This window comes from Pleurodeles waltl, chromosome 3_1 (genome assembly GCF_031143425.1).
Source record: "Pleurodeles waltl isolate 20211129_DDA chromosome 3_1, aPleWal1.hap1.20221129, whole genome shotgun sequence".
NCBI lineage: Eukaryota > Metazoa > Chordata > Amphibia > Caudata > Salamandridae > Pleurodeles > Pleurodeles waltl.
The window spans coordinates 483,152,844-483,170,008 of record NC_090440.1 but is presented as its reverse complement, the minus strand read 5'-3'; the positions used below and the strand labels follow the sequence as shown (position 1 = coordinate 483,170,008).

General features: G+C 43.2%; 1 protein-coding gene across 2 annotated transcripts in view; it reads right to left on the bottom strand.

Moving 5' to 3' along the window:
• CHD2 (chromodomain helicase DNA binding protein 2) overlaps positions 1 to 17,165 on the bottom strand; it is a 1,519,436-nt gene that overhangs the window by 789,504 nt on the left and 712,767 nt on the right. For both annotated transcript variants that reach the window (XM_069222751.1, XM_069222752.1), the window contains 3 exons: positions 15,348 to 15,516; positions 14,780 to 14,932; positions 11,325 to 11,396 (listed from right to left, as the gene is read on the bottom strand). In XM_069222751.1, coding sequence (XP_069078852.1) covers positions 11,325 to 11,396; positions 14,780 to 14,932; positions 15,348 to 15,516 — 394 coding nt within the window. The remainder of the gene's footprint in view (positions 1 to 11,324; positions 11,397 to 14,779; positions 14,933 to 15,347; positions 15,517 to 17,165) is intronic.

Sequence of the window (17,165 nt, the reverse complement as noted above, 5' to 3'; positions counted from 1 at the left end):
CCTGGTTCGAGCGCTGTATGCTAACCCCTCCGCTCGTGTGCTGGTGAATGAGGCTCTGTCCTCAGTGTTTGAAGTTCGCCGGGGCTCGCGGCAGGGCTACCCCCTGTCCTCCCTTTTATTTACTCTAGCGATTAAGCCACTGGCTCAGATGATCCGGAAAGATCCAATATATCGGAGCTGGCGATGGGGGCCCTCCCGGGAAGACAGGATAGCTTTGTATGCCGAAGATGTACTGCTGCACATGGCAGAGCCTAGCATATCGGGTCCAAGAAGTCTCCACCTGCTACGACGTTACGGGCAGATGTCGGGCCTCATGATGAACCCTACCAAGTCGGTGTTGGTCCCTCTGGCTCACACGCGTGACTGTTTTGACTGGCAGGATATGATACCCTTACGCAGGCTCAGGTTTAAATATTTAGGTATTTGGGTGACCCTTCTGCCAGAACTGACATGGGCCAAACATATGAACCCGCTCTTGGTTCGTGTAAAGACGTATCTTCAGAGGTGGCAGGCATTGCCCCCAAATGTGATGGGCCGTGTGGCCCTGTACAAGATGTTGGTCTTACCTAGACTTCTATATGTATATCAGAACTTCCCCTTCCCGATCCCACGCTCTTGGTTTAGAGCTTTAGAGAGCGCCACCACATTGTTTATATGGAAGGGTGCCAGACATTGAGTAGCGACACTACACTGCCGGAGAGGAATATATAATGGGGGTCTAGGTGCCTCAGTTCCTTATGTATATTATCTGGCGACTCAGCTGCTGGTGATTCATGACTGGTTCAACGGGGGATGGGCAGACCCGGCTTATCGGGTGGAGTTGGAGATATTGGGATTCCCGAGCATCCTGGATGCACTATACGGTGCACTCCTCCCCTGGGGCATGGCAGCGATAACTAAGGTGGTCTTCCTGGCGTGGCGCTTTGTGTTGCGGCTCGCTCAAAGGAATGCGATTGTTACCCTTCACACCCAGTTACGGAGGGGGACATGGCTGAGAGAGGCAGCAGCACTGGAAGGGTTTGTGGGGTGGGATCTGCTGGGTATATCGCTGGTGGGGGACGTGTGGAAAGGTAATGCATTGAAATCATTTCAGGAGCTGCAGGTGGATTTCCAGTTGACCCAATGTAAGGAAATGCCTCCTTGGCATGGTTACCCCCTGACTTTTTGCCTTTGCTGATGCCAAGTTATGATTTGAAAGTGTGCTGAGGCCTGCTAACCAGGCCCCAACACCAGTGTTCTTTCCCTAACCTGTACCTTTGTCTCCACAATTGGCACACCCTGGCATCCAGGTAAGTCCCTTGTAACTGGTACCCCTGGTACTAAGGGCCCTGATGCCAGGGAAGGTCCCTAAGGGCTGCAGCATGTCTTATGTCACCCTGGGGACCCCTCACTCAGCACAGACACACTGCTTGACAGCTTGTGTGTGCTGGTGGGGAGAAAATGACTAAGTCGACATGGCACTCCCCTCAGGGTGCCATGCCAGCCTCACACTGCCTATGGCATAGATAAGTCACCCCTCTAGCAGGCCTTACAGCCCTAAGGCAGGGTGCACTATACCATAGGTGAGGGCATAGGTGCATGAGCATTATGCCCCTACAGTGTCTAAGCAAAACCTTAGACATTGCAAGTGCAGGGTAGCCATAAGAGTAGATGGTCTGGGAGTCTGTCAAATACGAACTCCACAGCACAATAATGGCTACACTGAAAACTGGGAAGTTTGGTGTCAAACTTCTGAGCACAATAAATGCACACTGATGCCAGTGTACATTTTATTGTAAAATACACCCAGAGGGCATCTTAGAGATGCCCCCTGAAAACATACCCGACTTCCAGTGAGGGCTGACTAGTTTTAGCAGCCTGCCACACACCAGACATGTTGCTGGCCACATGGGGAGAGTGCCTTTGTCACTCTGTGGCCAGGAACAAAGCCTGTACTGGGTGGAGGTGCTTCTCACCTCCTCCTGCCTCAAAGGCTCACCCCCTTTGTTACAGCGCCACAGGGCATCCCAGCTAGTTGAGATGCCCGCCCCTCTGGCCACAGCCCCCACTTTTGGCGGCAAGGCCGCAGGAGATAATGAGAAAAACAAGGAGGAGTCACTGGCCAGTCAGGGCAACCCCTAAGGTGTCCTGGGCTGAGGTGACTCTAACTTTTAGGGTCCGCAAAGCTGTTTATCTGTTAAAGTGTCTTACTGTTGATGGTCAATGATGCTACGGAATTGGATTTCATCGTATATTCTGTGTCAAGTGTCCTGCATTTGCTCTGTTAAAACAATAAAAAGTTGTTTATAAAAGCAGTTTGGTGGCGTAGAGAGGCCACCCCTGCCCAGCCCAGCCCAGAAACACCTAGTTCTAAAGGAGAGGAGGTCACATCTCCCTCCCACAAGAAACCCTTTGTTCTGCGTTCCCCCTGCTCGAGCTGGATGAGCAGGAGGAGAGCAGACCAGTATCAGGGGGTCTGCAGCAGCGTGGGTTGCCAGGCAGACCCCAGAAGGCTGTACAGGCAGATCTGGGGGATACTCTATGGAAACCCCAGAGTACACGGTATCATGCAACTAACACTGGAATCAGTGTTGTGGCATGATTCCGACATGTTTGATACCAAACATGCCTAGGTTCATGGAAACCATTATGTAGCTCGACTACTCGTACTAACCACTGTCCACTACATGTCTTAAAATGGCTTCCCCGCACTTAACCAACCCAGGGAATGGAGTCTGCGGTTTGTAGGGGTCCGCTGCTCATGCTGGAGTACCCTCACACTTAGGGACATGCACCCTGCACTTGGGCTGAAGGAAGGGCCTACCAGAGGGGTGATTTACAGTCCTTAAGTGCAGCGACCACAAAGTAACGCAAACCTTACATCAGAGGTGAAAGGGTGCATGCACCATTTCACACAGGCTACAATGGCAAAAATGCAGATACAGTTTGCATCGGCTCCTATTAGAGGCACAATACATACTGCAGCCCATGGGAGACCCCTGAGGAACCAATGACCTGGGTACTTAAGTACCATATACTAGAGACTTACATGGGCCAAGAATTGTGGGGCAAGAAAGTTACCAAGCAACCAAATTTAGAGGAGGGAATACGGTCATTGCGTCCTGGTTAGCAGGACCCCAGTGAACTACAGTCTAAACATACTGACAGCCAGTAAAAAGCAGGGGTAACTATGCTACAAAGATGGTACTTTTCTACAACCTCTACTTCCAGCTCAAATTCTACAAAACTACAGAGTTGCAGACAGTATCACTTCTATCACACATTTATCGACAACCAATTGAGACAGGCTCTTCTCAGGTTAGAAGATAAACTGGGACAAGACCAAAGCCATGCCAATGGCATCCACCACATCCCAGTGAACTCTAGGTACTCTTCGCACAAAATGGATCACAACTGGATTGAAGTACTGGGGCATCCTATTCAACCAAGATTTCTCTATGGTCTGAGACAACGTACTAAACTTGCTTGAAAAAACAAAAACAGACTTCAATAAGGGAAATCCTTGCAGCTCTCTGTCGGGGGCAGAGTCCAGACTATCAAAATGGTGGTGGTCCCTCGATTCACAAATGTTTTCTGCATGCTTCCATTTAATGTACCGACTACTCCCTTATACTAATTCACTCAGTTGTTGAGAAATTTGTCTTTGATCTGATGCATCCACGATTAGCTTAAATTGTTAAAAAAAATGACATACCACCACCAACTCCAAGCATCTGCGTTTTCCACATACACAGACATATTTTAGGGCACTTCACCTTTCACAGGAGGCCTACCGGATTAGAGCGAAACCTCAAGCAAGGTGCACACACTAGTACTGTGAATGTTATATGTTGCTGGTTAATCACTTTATTATCTCCTTCAATGTTATAAGCTAAGTTTCCTAGTTTGTTAATTCATATGCTTATGTACATATGTCAGCAGACTGAGGTTTATAAACTTGTTGACCGGTTTATGAGCTTGTGACCAGTAACTATGGGCAAGATTTATCAAGAATCCACTTTGCAATTCTCTAATAGTGAATTTTAAGAAATCGCTATTTGAGAGTCACAAAATGGTATGTATCATATTTGCGATTCGGTAATAGCGATTTCTTAAAAATCGCAAATGCTATTACCGAATCGCAAATAGCGATTCTGAGCCCATTCGCACCTATGGGCCTGCGATTTTTTTGCATTTCAAAAATTGCTAATTCCTAACTGGAACTTGTAATTTAGGAACTGCAAAACCCCAGGGTGCTGGGGGCCTAAGGCCCCGTTTGCTGCACCCCCAAAACATTTTTAAGGACATGTAAGGCGCACACATGTCAAAGGGGCACGTGTGCGTTACATGTCAATTTTAAAAATGCATTTTTAATGCATTTCTTAAATTTGCACAAGGTTACCATCAAGTTGTATTTGGTGGTAAATTGCGATTCCTTAATGCCCAATTAGCATTAAGGAAAAGCTTGATACATGTGCTTAAGAAATCACAAATAAGGGGTCCTCATTTGTGATTTCTTATTTAGAGAATCGCAATTTGTGATTCTCTAAACGGGGTCGCAATTTTAAGGAATCGCTATTTTAGTGATTCCTTAAAATTGCATAGCGAATGCCTTTCATACATAATGAAAGGCATTTTTGCATTTGCAAACGACCATTCGCACCGTTTGCAAATGCAAAAACGCTTGATACATCTGGCCCTTAGTTCTTTATTGAAGGAACCATGTACTGTGAATGTTACTGTTTTGGATGTTCTCTGCTAATGATAATAGACATATTGAAGCATTAAATAGATAACAGCACCTTAAAACACAAGTTCACAAAATAGCAGACACCTTCCGTGACTTCTATGAGTCGTCAAATGCTAATGAGGCTGTCTCCTAAAAAGATTTAGAAGATTATTTAGAGTCAGCCTAAATCTCCAGACTCGCACATCAACCGGCTGCACCATTGGAAGACGCTGTACTAGTTAATGAACTACTTTTGGCCATCAATTAAATAAAAGTGTTTAATTAACCAAGGATAGATGGAGTTACATTCCTCTTTTATAAAACCTCTGCAGCTTAAACTGCCCCTGTATTAATCCACCTTTTTCATACCTATTCAACAATTAATGGAATAACAGAAACAATGCCTAAATCACTGTAGAAAAGTACCTTTTGTGACATGGTCCCACCTCTTTTTGACACAGGTAATGAAGTTTTGCTATCCAGGTCCCCAGTGCCAGTGCTCTTTCCCTAAAAACAAGGTAAAATTGGCTAATTGTGCACAACTGGCACACACTTTAACACCCCTGTAAGTCCCTAGTAAATGGTCCCCCTGGTACCTAGGGCATGCATATTAAAGAGGGTCCCTAAGGGCTGCAGCATGTATTATGACACACTGAGGGACCCTCCCCCTTACAAATTCCATGCAGACTGCCACTGCAGGCTGCATGACATGGTGCAAACCATGTGTCAAAACACAACATGGCACACTCACTGTGTGCCATGCCAGAGTCACTCATGTAATATATGTAAGTCACCCCTACAGCAGGCCTTGGAGCCCTAAGGGAGGGTGCATTACATTTTATGAGAGGACATATCTGCATGAGCAGATATTTCCCGTTGTGATGTCTAGCTTGATTGCTAGATATTGCAAGTTAACAGGGAAGCCATCTTAAAGTATGTACTGGACACTGGTCATTACGAATTACCCAGCTACATAATGGCTTAATAAACCCATACTGATGGCAGTATTGGATTTACTATGACATGCACCCAGAGGGCACCTTAGAGGTGCCCCCTGAAACCTACTAGTCTTCGAGTATGCTGGCTGACTGGTATTGACCAATCTGCCACCACAGACAAGATTCTGACCCCCTTGAGGTGAGTGCCCGCTCTCTCAGAGGCCAGAAACAATGCCTGCTCCGGAGTAAGGTGTTATCACCTCCTCCAGCGGGATGGCTAGTAAATCAGCATATCTGGCCTGTAGGCTTGAAAGCCTCTGCCACCCTTGATAAGCGACCCTGGCTTCCCCCAGATCTGGGAAATGCCAACCCTCTGCTCTGAGGCCCATTTGGCACCTGGACATGTGGGACATTAGCTATGCAGTAGGTGTGTTGCACCTCCTGGCTAGTCACACCTCTAAGGTGGGCTGCTTGATGTGCTCCACGAAAGAAGGGTTCCACCATCCTTTTTTGGTGGAATTAGGAACTCTGGGGCATGGTTATGCCCACTCCTCACAGGAAGTGGTTGTCTAGGGGGGCATAGTGACCCCAGGGGTAGGTAGCCCATTGGCTACTAGTGGTCACACCCCTTAACAGTTCTAAATTCACATTAGGGTGTCCCCCTGACACCAGGAGCATAGATTTGCCTGACTACTACAAGAAGAAGGACAAAGAGGAGCCAAAGAAGCAAAAACTGTGGACTTGCCGCAAACCCTGCCTGCCTGCACCTGTCCTGACAACTACAAAGACCCCACTCATCCTGCAGTTGTGCATCTGCCCAGCGCCTTAGAGGACTGCCAACACTTTCCCAGCCAGCCACCATCTCCCTTGAAGGAGACAAGCCACTTCCCCGCATCCTGCAGGCACGGACCACACAGTCCTGTACACTCTGCCAACAACCGAGTCCACCGACGCAGGAGCAGCACAGAAGGAGGTCACTGACCACCCAGGAGGTCAGCCCCATCCATTCTTCAAGATGCTGATCCACCCTGGAGGCTCCCTGCACTAATACCTGGGGTACTAGAGCCTGTTGCAAGCACCAAGGCTTATTTGTGTTCACTCCGAACACCACTGCCGCTAAAACCTACCTGCACGACAAGGGACTTTGAAAAAGGCCAGTTCCATGCCAGAAGTTGTCTTGCTGTGTTTCTTTCCCCTTTTCTGCAGGTGCACCAAGAACTGTGAGACCCTCAAACTGCACCCGAGTCCCCCAGCCCGAGTCCATTGAAACCAATGGTGTCTCTTTGGATCTGAAACCCTTAAGAGCTCAGCTACCCTTTGGGTTCTGCTGGACTGGTCCCCAAACACCATTTGCAGCCTTTTTCTTACAGGTACTTTTCCTCATTGACTTTAGCTCTGACACTACCACCACTGATAGCACGTCTGCACCTGGACACACCAGGGCAGGAAAACACCAACTGTTGGTGGTTCTGAGGACCCTGTCCTGTAAGTCGTTGGCAAGTAAGCCTATGCAGTGTATGTTTCTCTCATACAAGACTAAAACCTCAAATCTGACAGCTGAATTTTCTGTATTTTTGAATATCGCTAACTCGAAAAGTGCTTACCTGTCCCAAAGATCTTGGTGTCTAGATTAATATAAAAATCTATGTTATTTTTCTGAATTAATGCTGGATTTCCTTATTGAGTGCGTGCCTCATTTACTGACTGTGTGCAACAGATGCCTAAAACACCCCTCTGATAATCCTAAGGCTACCTGACTACACTACCACAATTAGAGCACCTTGGGATTTCTAAAGCAAACCCCTGTACACTAGTGGGGATACCTGGACTCACTGCATAGTGTACTTCATTTTTGTATACTCTATAGAGAGCCAGCTTCCTACAAGAATTTCCATCAAGGTTTATCCCTAAACCAGTGAAAGGGAAAGTCGGAGTTAATGGTTGCACTTTCAAAAGTTTCACCTCTGGCTTAGACATGAGACACTGATGTTCCCTTTCCCACCTGCTTTTTGATTTGACATTAAAAACCCTAGTGAGCAGTATTAAAGGGAGGCAAGACATGCATGTGATTTCTACAAGAAAGGATGAATAAAAGTTAGCCATGTATGCAGATATTATAGCCTCTATAAACAAACCAGACATCACCATCCGTACCCACCTGGCATGGAAACATTTGGCAGAGTATCAGACTTTTGGGTGAACTATAATGAATCACAAGTACTGAGCATCACACTATCACAAGATCAAGTCAATATCTTAATCAACTATACCCCTTTCAATGATCGACCAGCACTATCCCATATCTAGGGATGCAAAAAGCACAAAAGGTGGGCTGCTCTATACAGGTCAATTATGATGGCCTTCTTAAATCCTTGAGGTCAGCTTTACACATAGGCAGTCTCTCTTGGCAAGGAAGCATAAAAATGATATCTCTCTCACAAATTCTCTATATTCTCTCTAACTTACTGTAATAACAAAATAGCCTAGCATGTAAGATTAAAGCTCACTTGGATATTTTTTTATGGGCTTGGAAAAAACACACAGTTTAGAAATGTTAACGCTACAAATGCCCAACAGAGAGAGGAATGGGGCTACTGCATATCAATAAATATTATTATGCCTCTCAATTCAAATATATAGTATTCAATCTGAATCGGAGAAACCTTGGGCTGTATGGACCAAACAGCAGTACGGATCTACATAAGACAAGTTCCCTAAATTACAACAACAAAAAATAAAAATAGACCCTGGGGGTTCTATTCATCTCCAGCTACAAGGGCAATGATGGAGGTCTGGGATTAACTGGCAGTGAAAGAAAAGCTTACCACATTATCATCCCCTCTCACACCCATTCTTAGAAACCTAGCTTTTGGTTCCTCATATAAAGGCAGCAAGTTTGAAATCTGGAGGCAAAAAAGGTATAGAACAGGAGAAGGACCCCTCGTTCCTGAGATCAAAACCTTTATGGACATAAGATCTGATTAAGGCCTACCACAATCCGAAAGGTTTTGACACACACACAGATCAGGCAGTGGGTCCTACACCCCACCATTAAACCACAGGCTTGGAGATCCCTTTCACCAGGATTTCAAAACAGCTAGAACTGCGTCCACACAAGAAACAATATACAAAATTGCAACTTACTGGTATTACATACCTCATAAAAGTGAGAATGGGACAACAACAAATCCTAGAGATGCTGTAGATTTAGACAGCACTTTGATCCACCTTCTTTGGCTCTGCCCTAAGCTGCAAACACACTAGAATGACATCTTAGACGTGATTGATTACGCATTTCAATTTCAAATCCCTAGGTTGACAACATATGTGCTACTGGGGGGGTGGTCAACCTACAAACCTATCCTTTGATCTCAAGAAGCGGAATTATGATGTTCATTATGCTAAGCACAGAACAATAAGCAATGACAGCCCTCTGGGAAAAAAACAGACCCACAGATTTCAGAGAATGGCAGCATCATCTTTGGTATATAAACTAGAGATGGAAAAAATTGTAAATAACCTTACAGGCACATTGGAATACTATGAATCACAAGGGATTCCATGATTACGGCTTTTTACTTTAGAGTTTAAAGAGCTCACGCGCCCCAGATACCTCTGCACATTGGTGTAGGAGTCGGGGCTTTTGTTGCGGTAGTTCCCCACCTTTTGCCTGGTATTTGGTGAACTTTAAATGTTCTTTCCACAAAAATGCACAATTGTTCCCCCAACTGGCAATACATTTTGAACCGCTATAAGTCCCTAGTAAATGGTACCCCAGGGCCCTAGGGCATGGGTACTGAAGAGGGTCCCCCAGGGCTGTAGCATGTATAGTTCCACCCTAAGGGACCCCTCACCTAGCTCATGCAGACTGCCATTGCAAGCTTCATGTCTTGGTGCAGCTAAAAGTGAAAACACGACATGGCACAAAGCCTGTGTGCCATGCCCACTAACACTGCACACAATATATGTAAGTCACCCCTACAGCAGGCCTTCCAGCTGTAAGGCAGGGAGCATTATATTACACGTGAGGACATATCTGCAAGAGCAGATATACCCTGCTATGTCTGTCTATTCGTACACATAGTAGGTGATCAGGAAAGCCATTTTTAGTACATGTGCTGGTCACTTGTCAATTTCAGCTCCCCAGCTACATAATGGCTTCCCTGAACACAGGGATGTTTGATATAAACATCTCATATTAATAAACCCTCAATGAATCCAGTGATGGATTTATTAATGCATGCACCGAGAGGGTATCTTAGAGGTAACCTCTGAAAAACCTACTAGTATGCTGGCTGACTGGTTTTAACCAGCCTGCCACCAACAGCCACGTTTCTGACCCCCCGGGGAGACAGCCTCAACTCTTGGGCGGTCAGGAACAAAGCCTACTCTGGGAAAGGTGTTCCACACCCCTTCCAACAGGCTGACCTGCAAATTAGCATTCCAAGGCAGGGAGCTTTAAAGAGCCCGCACCTATGGTATGCAGATCGGGCACCAAAGACGACTTGTCCTACAACTTCCTGTGCCTCCAAAAGCCTGGGAAGACTGTCAGCCTCCAACCAAGACCCAGAAACTCCTGTGGAGTAGTGGAGCTGCTGCCCCACATCCTGCAGGAACCCCCGAAAACTGAGATGCCTCCTAATGGTGAAAAGCACCTCTGCACCCGGACGCCCCAGTGCCTCCCAAAGTGACCCGTTGGTGCTGCTGTGGATCTTGCCCTATATTTACGGTAACTGCAGAAGAACAGTCCTATAAGTTGTTGCTAAGTTCCCAAATGCAGTATATGTTCTTTTTCCCGTAGGAAAAGGGCACCCAATGAAGAGAAGCACTTCTGCAACCGGGCGCCCAAGTACCTCCTGAGGTAACCTGTTGCCGCTGCCTTGGATCCTGCCCCATACTCACCATAAGTCTGGAAGATTGATCCTGTAGGTCACTGTAAAGTACCTGCATGCAGTATATGCCTTTCCTCCATAGGATAACATTACAGTTTACCTGATAGTGATGATCTTGGTGCCTAAACGTATATAAAGATAAGTGATATTTTCATAAATTGGCGTGGATTTCCTTATTGGGTCTTGTGTTTGATTATTGTATGAGTGTATGCAGAAAATGTCCAGCACTCCTCTCTATAGGGCTGCTCGAACACAGTACCCCCTAAGAGAGCACCTTGGGATTGCTAGAGCAAGCACCTGTCCACTTATAAGGGAACCACTAGACTCTGCACGGTATGTCTCATTTTGGTATGCCATTTAAAGAGCCAGCTTCCTACAATTGCAAATAATACCTCCCCATAAGGAAACTTCTTTGCAGACGCTAGCCACTGCAGGCTAGGTAACAGAGAAGATCACCCAACTATTTTAAAAATAATTGGTGTCAGCGGTGGTGCAGGTTTTGAATACAGAGTTTGTTTATATCCTTGTTTCTATTTAATTGTTCCCTAGGTCATAGGCTAAAAAATATCTTTCTAATGCAACTTAATTGTTTAAAACAACTAAATTTAAAAGCTTAACCCTATGCCAGCCAGTGATTGTAGAGAAGTGTATACATCTGGTGAAGTTTTTAAATAAACAAATTTGAACCTAAATTATTACTAACTGAAAATCATGCCTACAATTTTAAGAAAACAACATGTTATACATTTTAAACTAACAGTGCTAAAGTGAAAATAAAAAAGGTACCTCTGAGCCTTCAGCATTGAAATGATCAAGTGCCTGTTTTCGGATTTCTCCTTTTATCGAACCATCCAAGCGCTAAAAATCAACAAATCGGAGAATGAATACAATAACAACCTGTTGAAAGTTCTGACTACACATGCCTGAAAGAAATATCCGAATAATTATAAATCACTGCATTAAAAATAACATTTTTTAATAATTAATTAGCTGCACAGTCTGTCCTTCTGAGTAGTTATATTATATAAAAACTCCTAAAGTCATCTGGGCTCTTAGGAAATTAAGATTCAACTATATAGTCAAATTTATACTCCAAGTCAGGGACCTTACCCAAGGAAGGATGGTAAACAGGACCACTGGCATGATTATCGCTCAGTATGCTTCACTGCAATCAATGCATATGACAAGCTACACACGAGAAGTGCAACCCACTAGAGATGCACAGACACAAAATATTTCACAAATAGATCAACTTCTCAACCCCCATCTTTTTAACTGGATAAAAAATAAAATTAATAGAAAGTGCATGCATTCTATTCTGCAATTTTCTTCACATCGCTAAGTTTAATGCGGCGATATCAGGATAAAAGCAACGACTTCCCACAGAGGCCACATAGCAATTAAACATTCTTCCAACTAAGCAGTACCTGTGGAGTAGCCTGCTATTAGACTCCTACTTCACATTGGTACCTGGAAAAAGGTATGAAGTGCTTTATAAGTGAAAACAATGCAATACAAACTACTTTATTTCCTCCAGACATGTCCAATGGAAATGCTTAAATTGGAAAAGAGGTTAAAACTTGTTTTCTCAATTCTGGGGTGGCATATAGAAACTGTAAGGGATGTGAAATTACCCTGAGAACTGATAGAACCTGGGTTTTCAGGTCAGGTGTACCCCTTGGAGATCAAACTCTCAAAGTTAAATAGTATGGTGTAGTTACTAAATTGTTGCTTGTTAAGATGAAGTTCTCCACATGGCTATGCGAAGCTGTTCTGCCCTAGTATGGTGGTTCTTAACCTTTTGACTTTTGTGCAGCTTCACTCAATGACTATTGGAAGCCGGGAACCCTGCATAATCAATTTCTATGATTTGAACCATAAAAAAAAAAAAATCACAAAACTGCAGAAACAATCATATAATCAAACAGATACATAAATTACAAAATATTTATTTTAACACAACACAAAAACATTTAATAAAACACTATTATAATGGGAATCGTGGAGTGTTTCAAATGTTGGATTTATCTCTAAGAGACAAAGTACTATGCTAGAATGCACATTTTTGTTCCTAAAGCATGCACTTATTTTGTTGGAGGATTCTAGTGCTTTAACTGAAGCCACAAACTGTCCATACTACTGTTTACTGCACTTGAGCTTTTCCCACATATCAAGCTAAGGATGCCAACTTAACTTTTAGCCTTCAATTTCAAGTTCATCCACATTTACAGAGCATTTAAAAATGGTCGCGGGCCCCTAAGCAGACACTGCAAACCCCCAGGGGACCAGAAACTAAAGGTTAAGAACAGCTGCCGTAATCTATTTCAAGATAGCCCTGCCTTATATATTTTTCCCAGTGAACTTGACAATCATGCAAGCAAACTAGAGGTGCTCTATTTGTTTTCTACTTTTATCAATATTCGTGCAAGTGAGGCTACCTTTTAACAGTGGCTACCACCATATCATGACAGGCGATGCAGAAAATGGCTGTATGATGTCTTTTTAGTTAGGAAAAGTTTTTTTTTTTACCTATACGGATGTAGGGAGACTGTGTACCACCTCTAACCTATAATGGATCAGTCTTTGCCATGTTTTCAACAACTTTGAAAATACACAGCATGTATGTGGGAGTTTTTCCTGTGAGTGCCAGTTATCCTCTGGACTGCAGGTGTGCATTCTGCAATAGATGGAGGTCTCCATAGTGCTGGGCTGGTGGTGTCCATCTCTGTAATCATATTCTGCACATTCACACACTTTTATCCTTCTCTCCAAAACAAGAGTCTAGAAGATTGGGCAGGTTTCATTCAAGACTCCTAGTGTTCCTAGACTACCTGTATCAGAATCCTTTGCAGATCCACAATCACCAGAAAAAAGTCTGTCATCATTCCCTGGCATGAGTTCTGGTTCCATTGGCTGGAAGAGGTTATTGACAGTCTAGCCCTGTTTCACTACAGTTCTAAACCTTATGATTCAGAAGTCATGGTCACCCTTTACTTCATCTAAAGCACTGGCTATTGGTGCCATCCTGACTTTAAATGTATGTATGTATGTGGTATGTATGCAAGGTAAACCTAGCTGGGAAGCCGCAAAGCAGCAGTCGAGCATCCCAGAGTTGCGACTGATGATTGTTTATGATGATGCAGTAAAAGTGTAGGTTCCAATTCAGTGTGGTGGAAGCGTACTAAGAAGATGTGAGCTTTCCCTTTCTTTCTAAACTGCACGAGAGCATGAGCAGTTGTGAACTCAAGTAGGGTGTTGCAGGTCCTGGCAGTGTACATGGAAAAGGTACTTTAGTTCCAATTTGGCAATGTCCTAGCTCCTGGTGAGATTCAAACAACAAGAGGTAGACAGTTTCTCAGACAGATAAGCAAGGATGTTATTTCCAATAGCCAAAATGAGTAGAGTTTATACTAGAGTATCGTAACCCAAATGGCAACAGGCACACTATTTTTCCAACTGTCCCTGCTAAATAGTTAGTCCAGCTGGACCCTTAACTGGCCTCAGAACTCCAGTAGAAAGAACAGTGGCTCTAATCAAACACTGACTTGTTTCTCAGCATTTGTTTTTTTAAACTTTTATTAGATGTCAATTTAGCTACTTTGAAGTAGAATTTGAGTATCAGTACCCTTAACTATATCTTGTCAAGCATTCCCCATATTTTTCCAAAGGACTACAACACTCAAGGCAGACCAAAGCATGCATCCCCTGTAGGATAACACTGGTGAACAGGTTCAATGTAAATCCAACAATTAGTGCGAGGGCACAATAAAGTCATTTGCTGTTCAAAGTGCCTATTAACATAGCGTGCTTTTTTTTGGAGTACCTTGTTTATTTACCTCATAAAATAGGTGCTTTTTTATTAAGTAAAGAACTGACAGGTCATAGAAGATAACCAGTGGCGTGTGGCACTGGTTCAGAGCCTCCAGGCCCCTCCACTTCCTCCACTATGCCTTGATTAGCTATTCTCATTACTTTTTGAGAGTCAACGCTTAAATAACCTTCTTTAGCTATCAAATAAAACGTTTAAAGGTACTATGCCAATTCTACACCAATGGCAAACAATCTTGCCCACACAGGTTAAGAAACTATGTTATGGAGCCAGCAACCTTAAACTGCGCAAGTACCGAAGTAAACGGCCTTACAGGGCAAGAGGAATCTTTGTATACTTGAATTTTAACAACAAATCTACTTTCTCCTCTGGTCAGCACTGCATACAAAATTTTAACAATACTGACCCCTACCTGAAATGGGTAGCGTCTGATAGACAGGTAGTCAGCAAGGATGTCCAACATGCGTACCATCTGGGAGAAGATTAAAACACGGTTTCCTCTCTCGTGTAGCCTTGTAAGTAGCTTGTCCAACAGAATCAGCTTACCACTGCTCTTGATGAGGGACTAAATAAAAGTGTGAATACATTGGGTGGTTAAAGTTACATGTCTACAAAATTACTATGACCCTAAATTAATGTCTTATTTTCAGCATCCCAAAAGAAGCTAAGCAACAAACCAACAACTATAAATATATTCAGTAGTCAAAGAATGATCTAAAAAAAGAGTGACTCCGAACGCTTGAATCATTCACACGGTCAATAAAATGCTAGATTATGTTTTAAGTCCTGTTGAAGTGATCTTAACTATTCATAAAATTAACTACACCATTACATTAATCAAAATATAAAAAGTTCTTATTTACCAGAATTATAAACTATAAATTCTACAAAGCTTCCTCCTTTAGCCATTGTGAATAAAGCTTATTTTATGTATGCCTTGCCTGCAATTCTCCTTTCTCTAAAAATTTGACCAAACTCACCTGTAGAGATTCCAACCTAGTTTCCTTCTCTTTTTCAGCATCTTCAGGAGCTTTTGTCAGGAAGCAGTGGTTACAGCATTTTTTCAACTCCATCACAATATTAAGGAAACCAGACGTGCTTCCCCTTGTCCCTTTCGAAAGAGCTTTGTAATTCCTTGTTAAGATCCATCTACAAGCAGACAATATCATAAATATATAAGGCACACTGTGTTCCAATATAGCCAGCCTGCACTTTATCAGAAAGCACGTAACTATATCTATGGTAGCTACAATGAGTATCAAAATCAACCACTTTATAGTAGCAGTTAACTGGCAATGTACTTCTGCTGCCAAGAGAAATTCTGAAACAGGTCTATCATTATCTATATTATTCATATCTATGCACACAGTCAAAATATTCTAAAATACTAAAAGAGAAACACATATGGGAATAGCAAAAATGCATATTAAATGATGGTTTAATTATTCAACTCATGCCATAGGTGCTTCTACTGAAAATGATTTGTCACTTCATAGAAGAGTAATTTGGATATTGTGACGAGTCTCTTATTTTGACTCTGGAAATCTCAGAGGGATATAAGGCATTGATTTGGATGAAAGGTTTGACGGGGATAGGAATCTGAGATTCCACTGGTAGTCACTACAGACTCCTGCATGCAGTGCAGACATAGTCGACATTGGAGACTGGTCATGGCTCGGACAGCTGCGTTTTGAGTTCTTTGTAGTTGATTAATCAAAGGGGTTGGGAGTCCTGCATATAAACCATTAGAGTACTTCAGTGGCGAGTTAAGCAAGGCACCCAAAATTAACACACAAATATCAAGCTAAAATTGGTTTACTTTTTTTTAATCTGGCGAAAAAAAAAAATTGCTACGATCTTCACCTGTTGGGAAAGTGTGGCACAAACAAGAAACCCAGATTTATTATGGTATCTACCACAGACAAGTTAAGACAGAATTGTTTTTGGAGTGGGGTGCTAAGGGTAATAGGAAGGCTCTCGCTATTTTTTATTCTCCATAAAGAGTATTAACTTTACTTTGGTATAATTATTTAAGGAGCTGAATGACATCTGACTGTTTCCTAACTGTTATCCCAACTCACAACCTGTGTCCCGGTGGCTAGAAAATGTACTGTACACTTGGATGTCATTAGCATAGGATTGTATATCAAAGAGGAGATGCAGGTTATTAGTAACGAGTACTGTGGGAAATGGTGAGTGGTGATCACAATGCAGCATCCCAGTATTCTACTAGTACAGTTTAACCTATTGGTGGCGATTGTCCATGAAGGAATGAAAGTTTCCCTACAGAAGATTCATCTGAAGACTTCAACACAGTGGTCAACTATTGCAGTAAAATCTGATGATCCACATCATTGAAGGCTGTCAAGCAGCACAACAGAGAAGCTGCTACCTATTGTATAAAGCCTAAGGGTCATAACAAAAGTCTGGCAGCACAATTATGGTCTAATTACAGATCCTGATGCCAGACGGCACAGAAGAGAGGTTATGATGGTCTTCCAGAAAGGCTTGAAATTGTTGGGATACAAATTTCTCAAGCACTTCCTGCAGAATGGGCCGATTTGTTATAGGACGACAGCTGGAAGGCTCTATAATAGAAAAAATTATGGTCTTTTAAAAGTGTCATGTGTATTCTATCTGAAACAGTAGAATATCTCTGTGAAGGTGCAGGGTCTCTGGAACACATTTTAAATAAAAAAATTCTCAAGAAAAAATACAAAGTTTAACATTTTTAGGGGTTTAAAAAAACAGCAAATCAGCCAAAAGGAATTCAGTATACATCTAACTGCAAACACCTC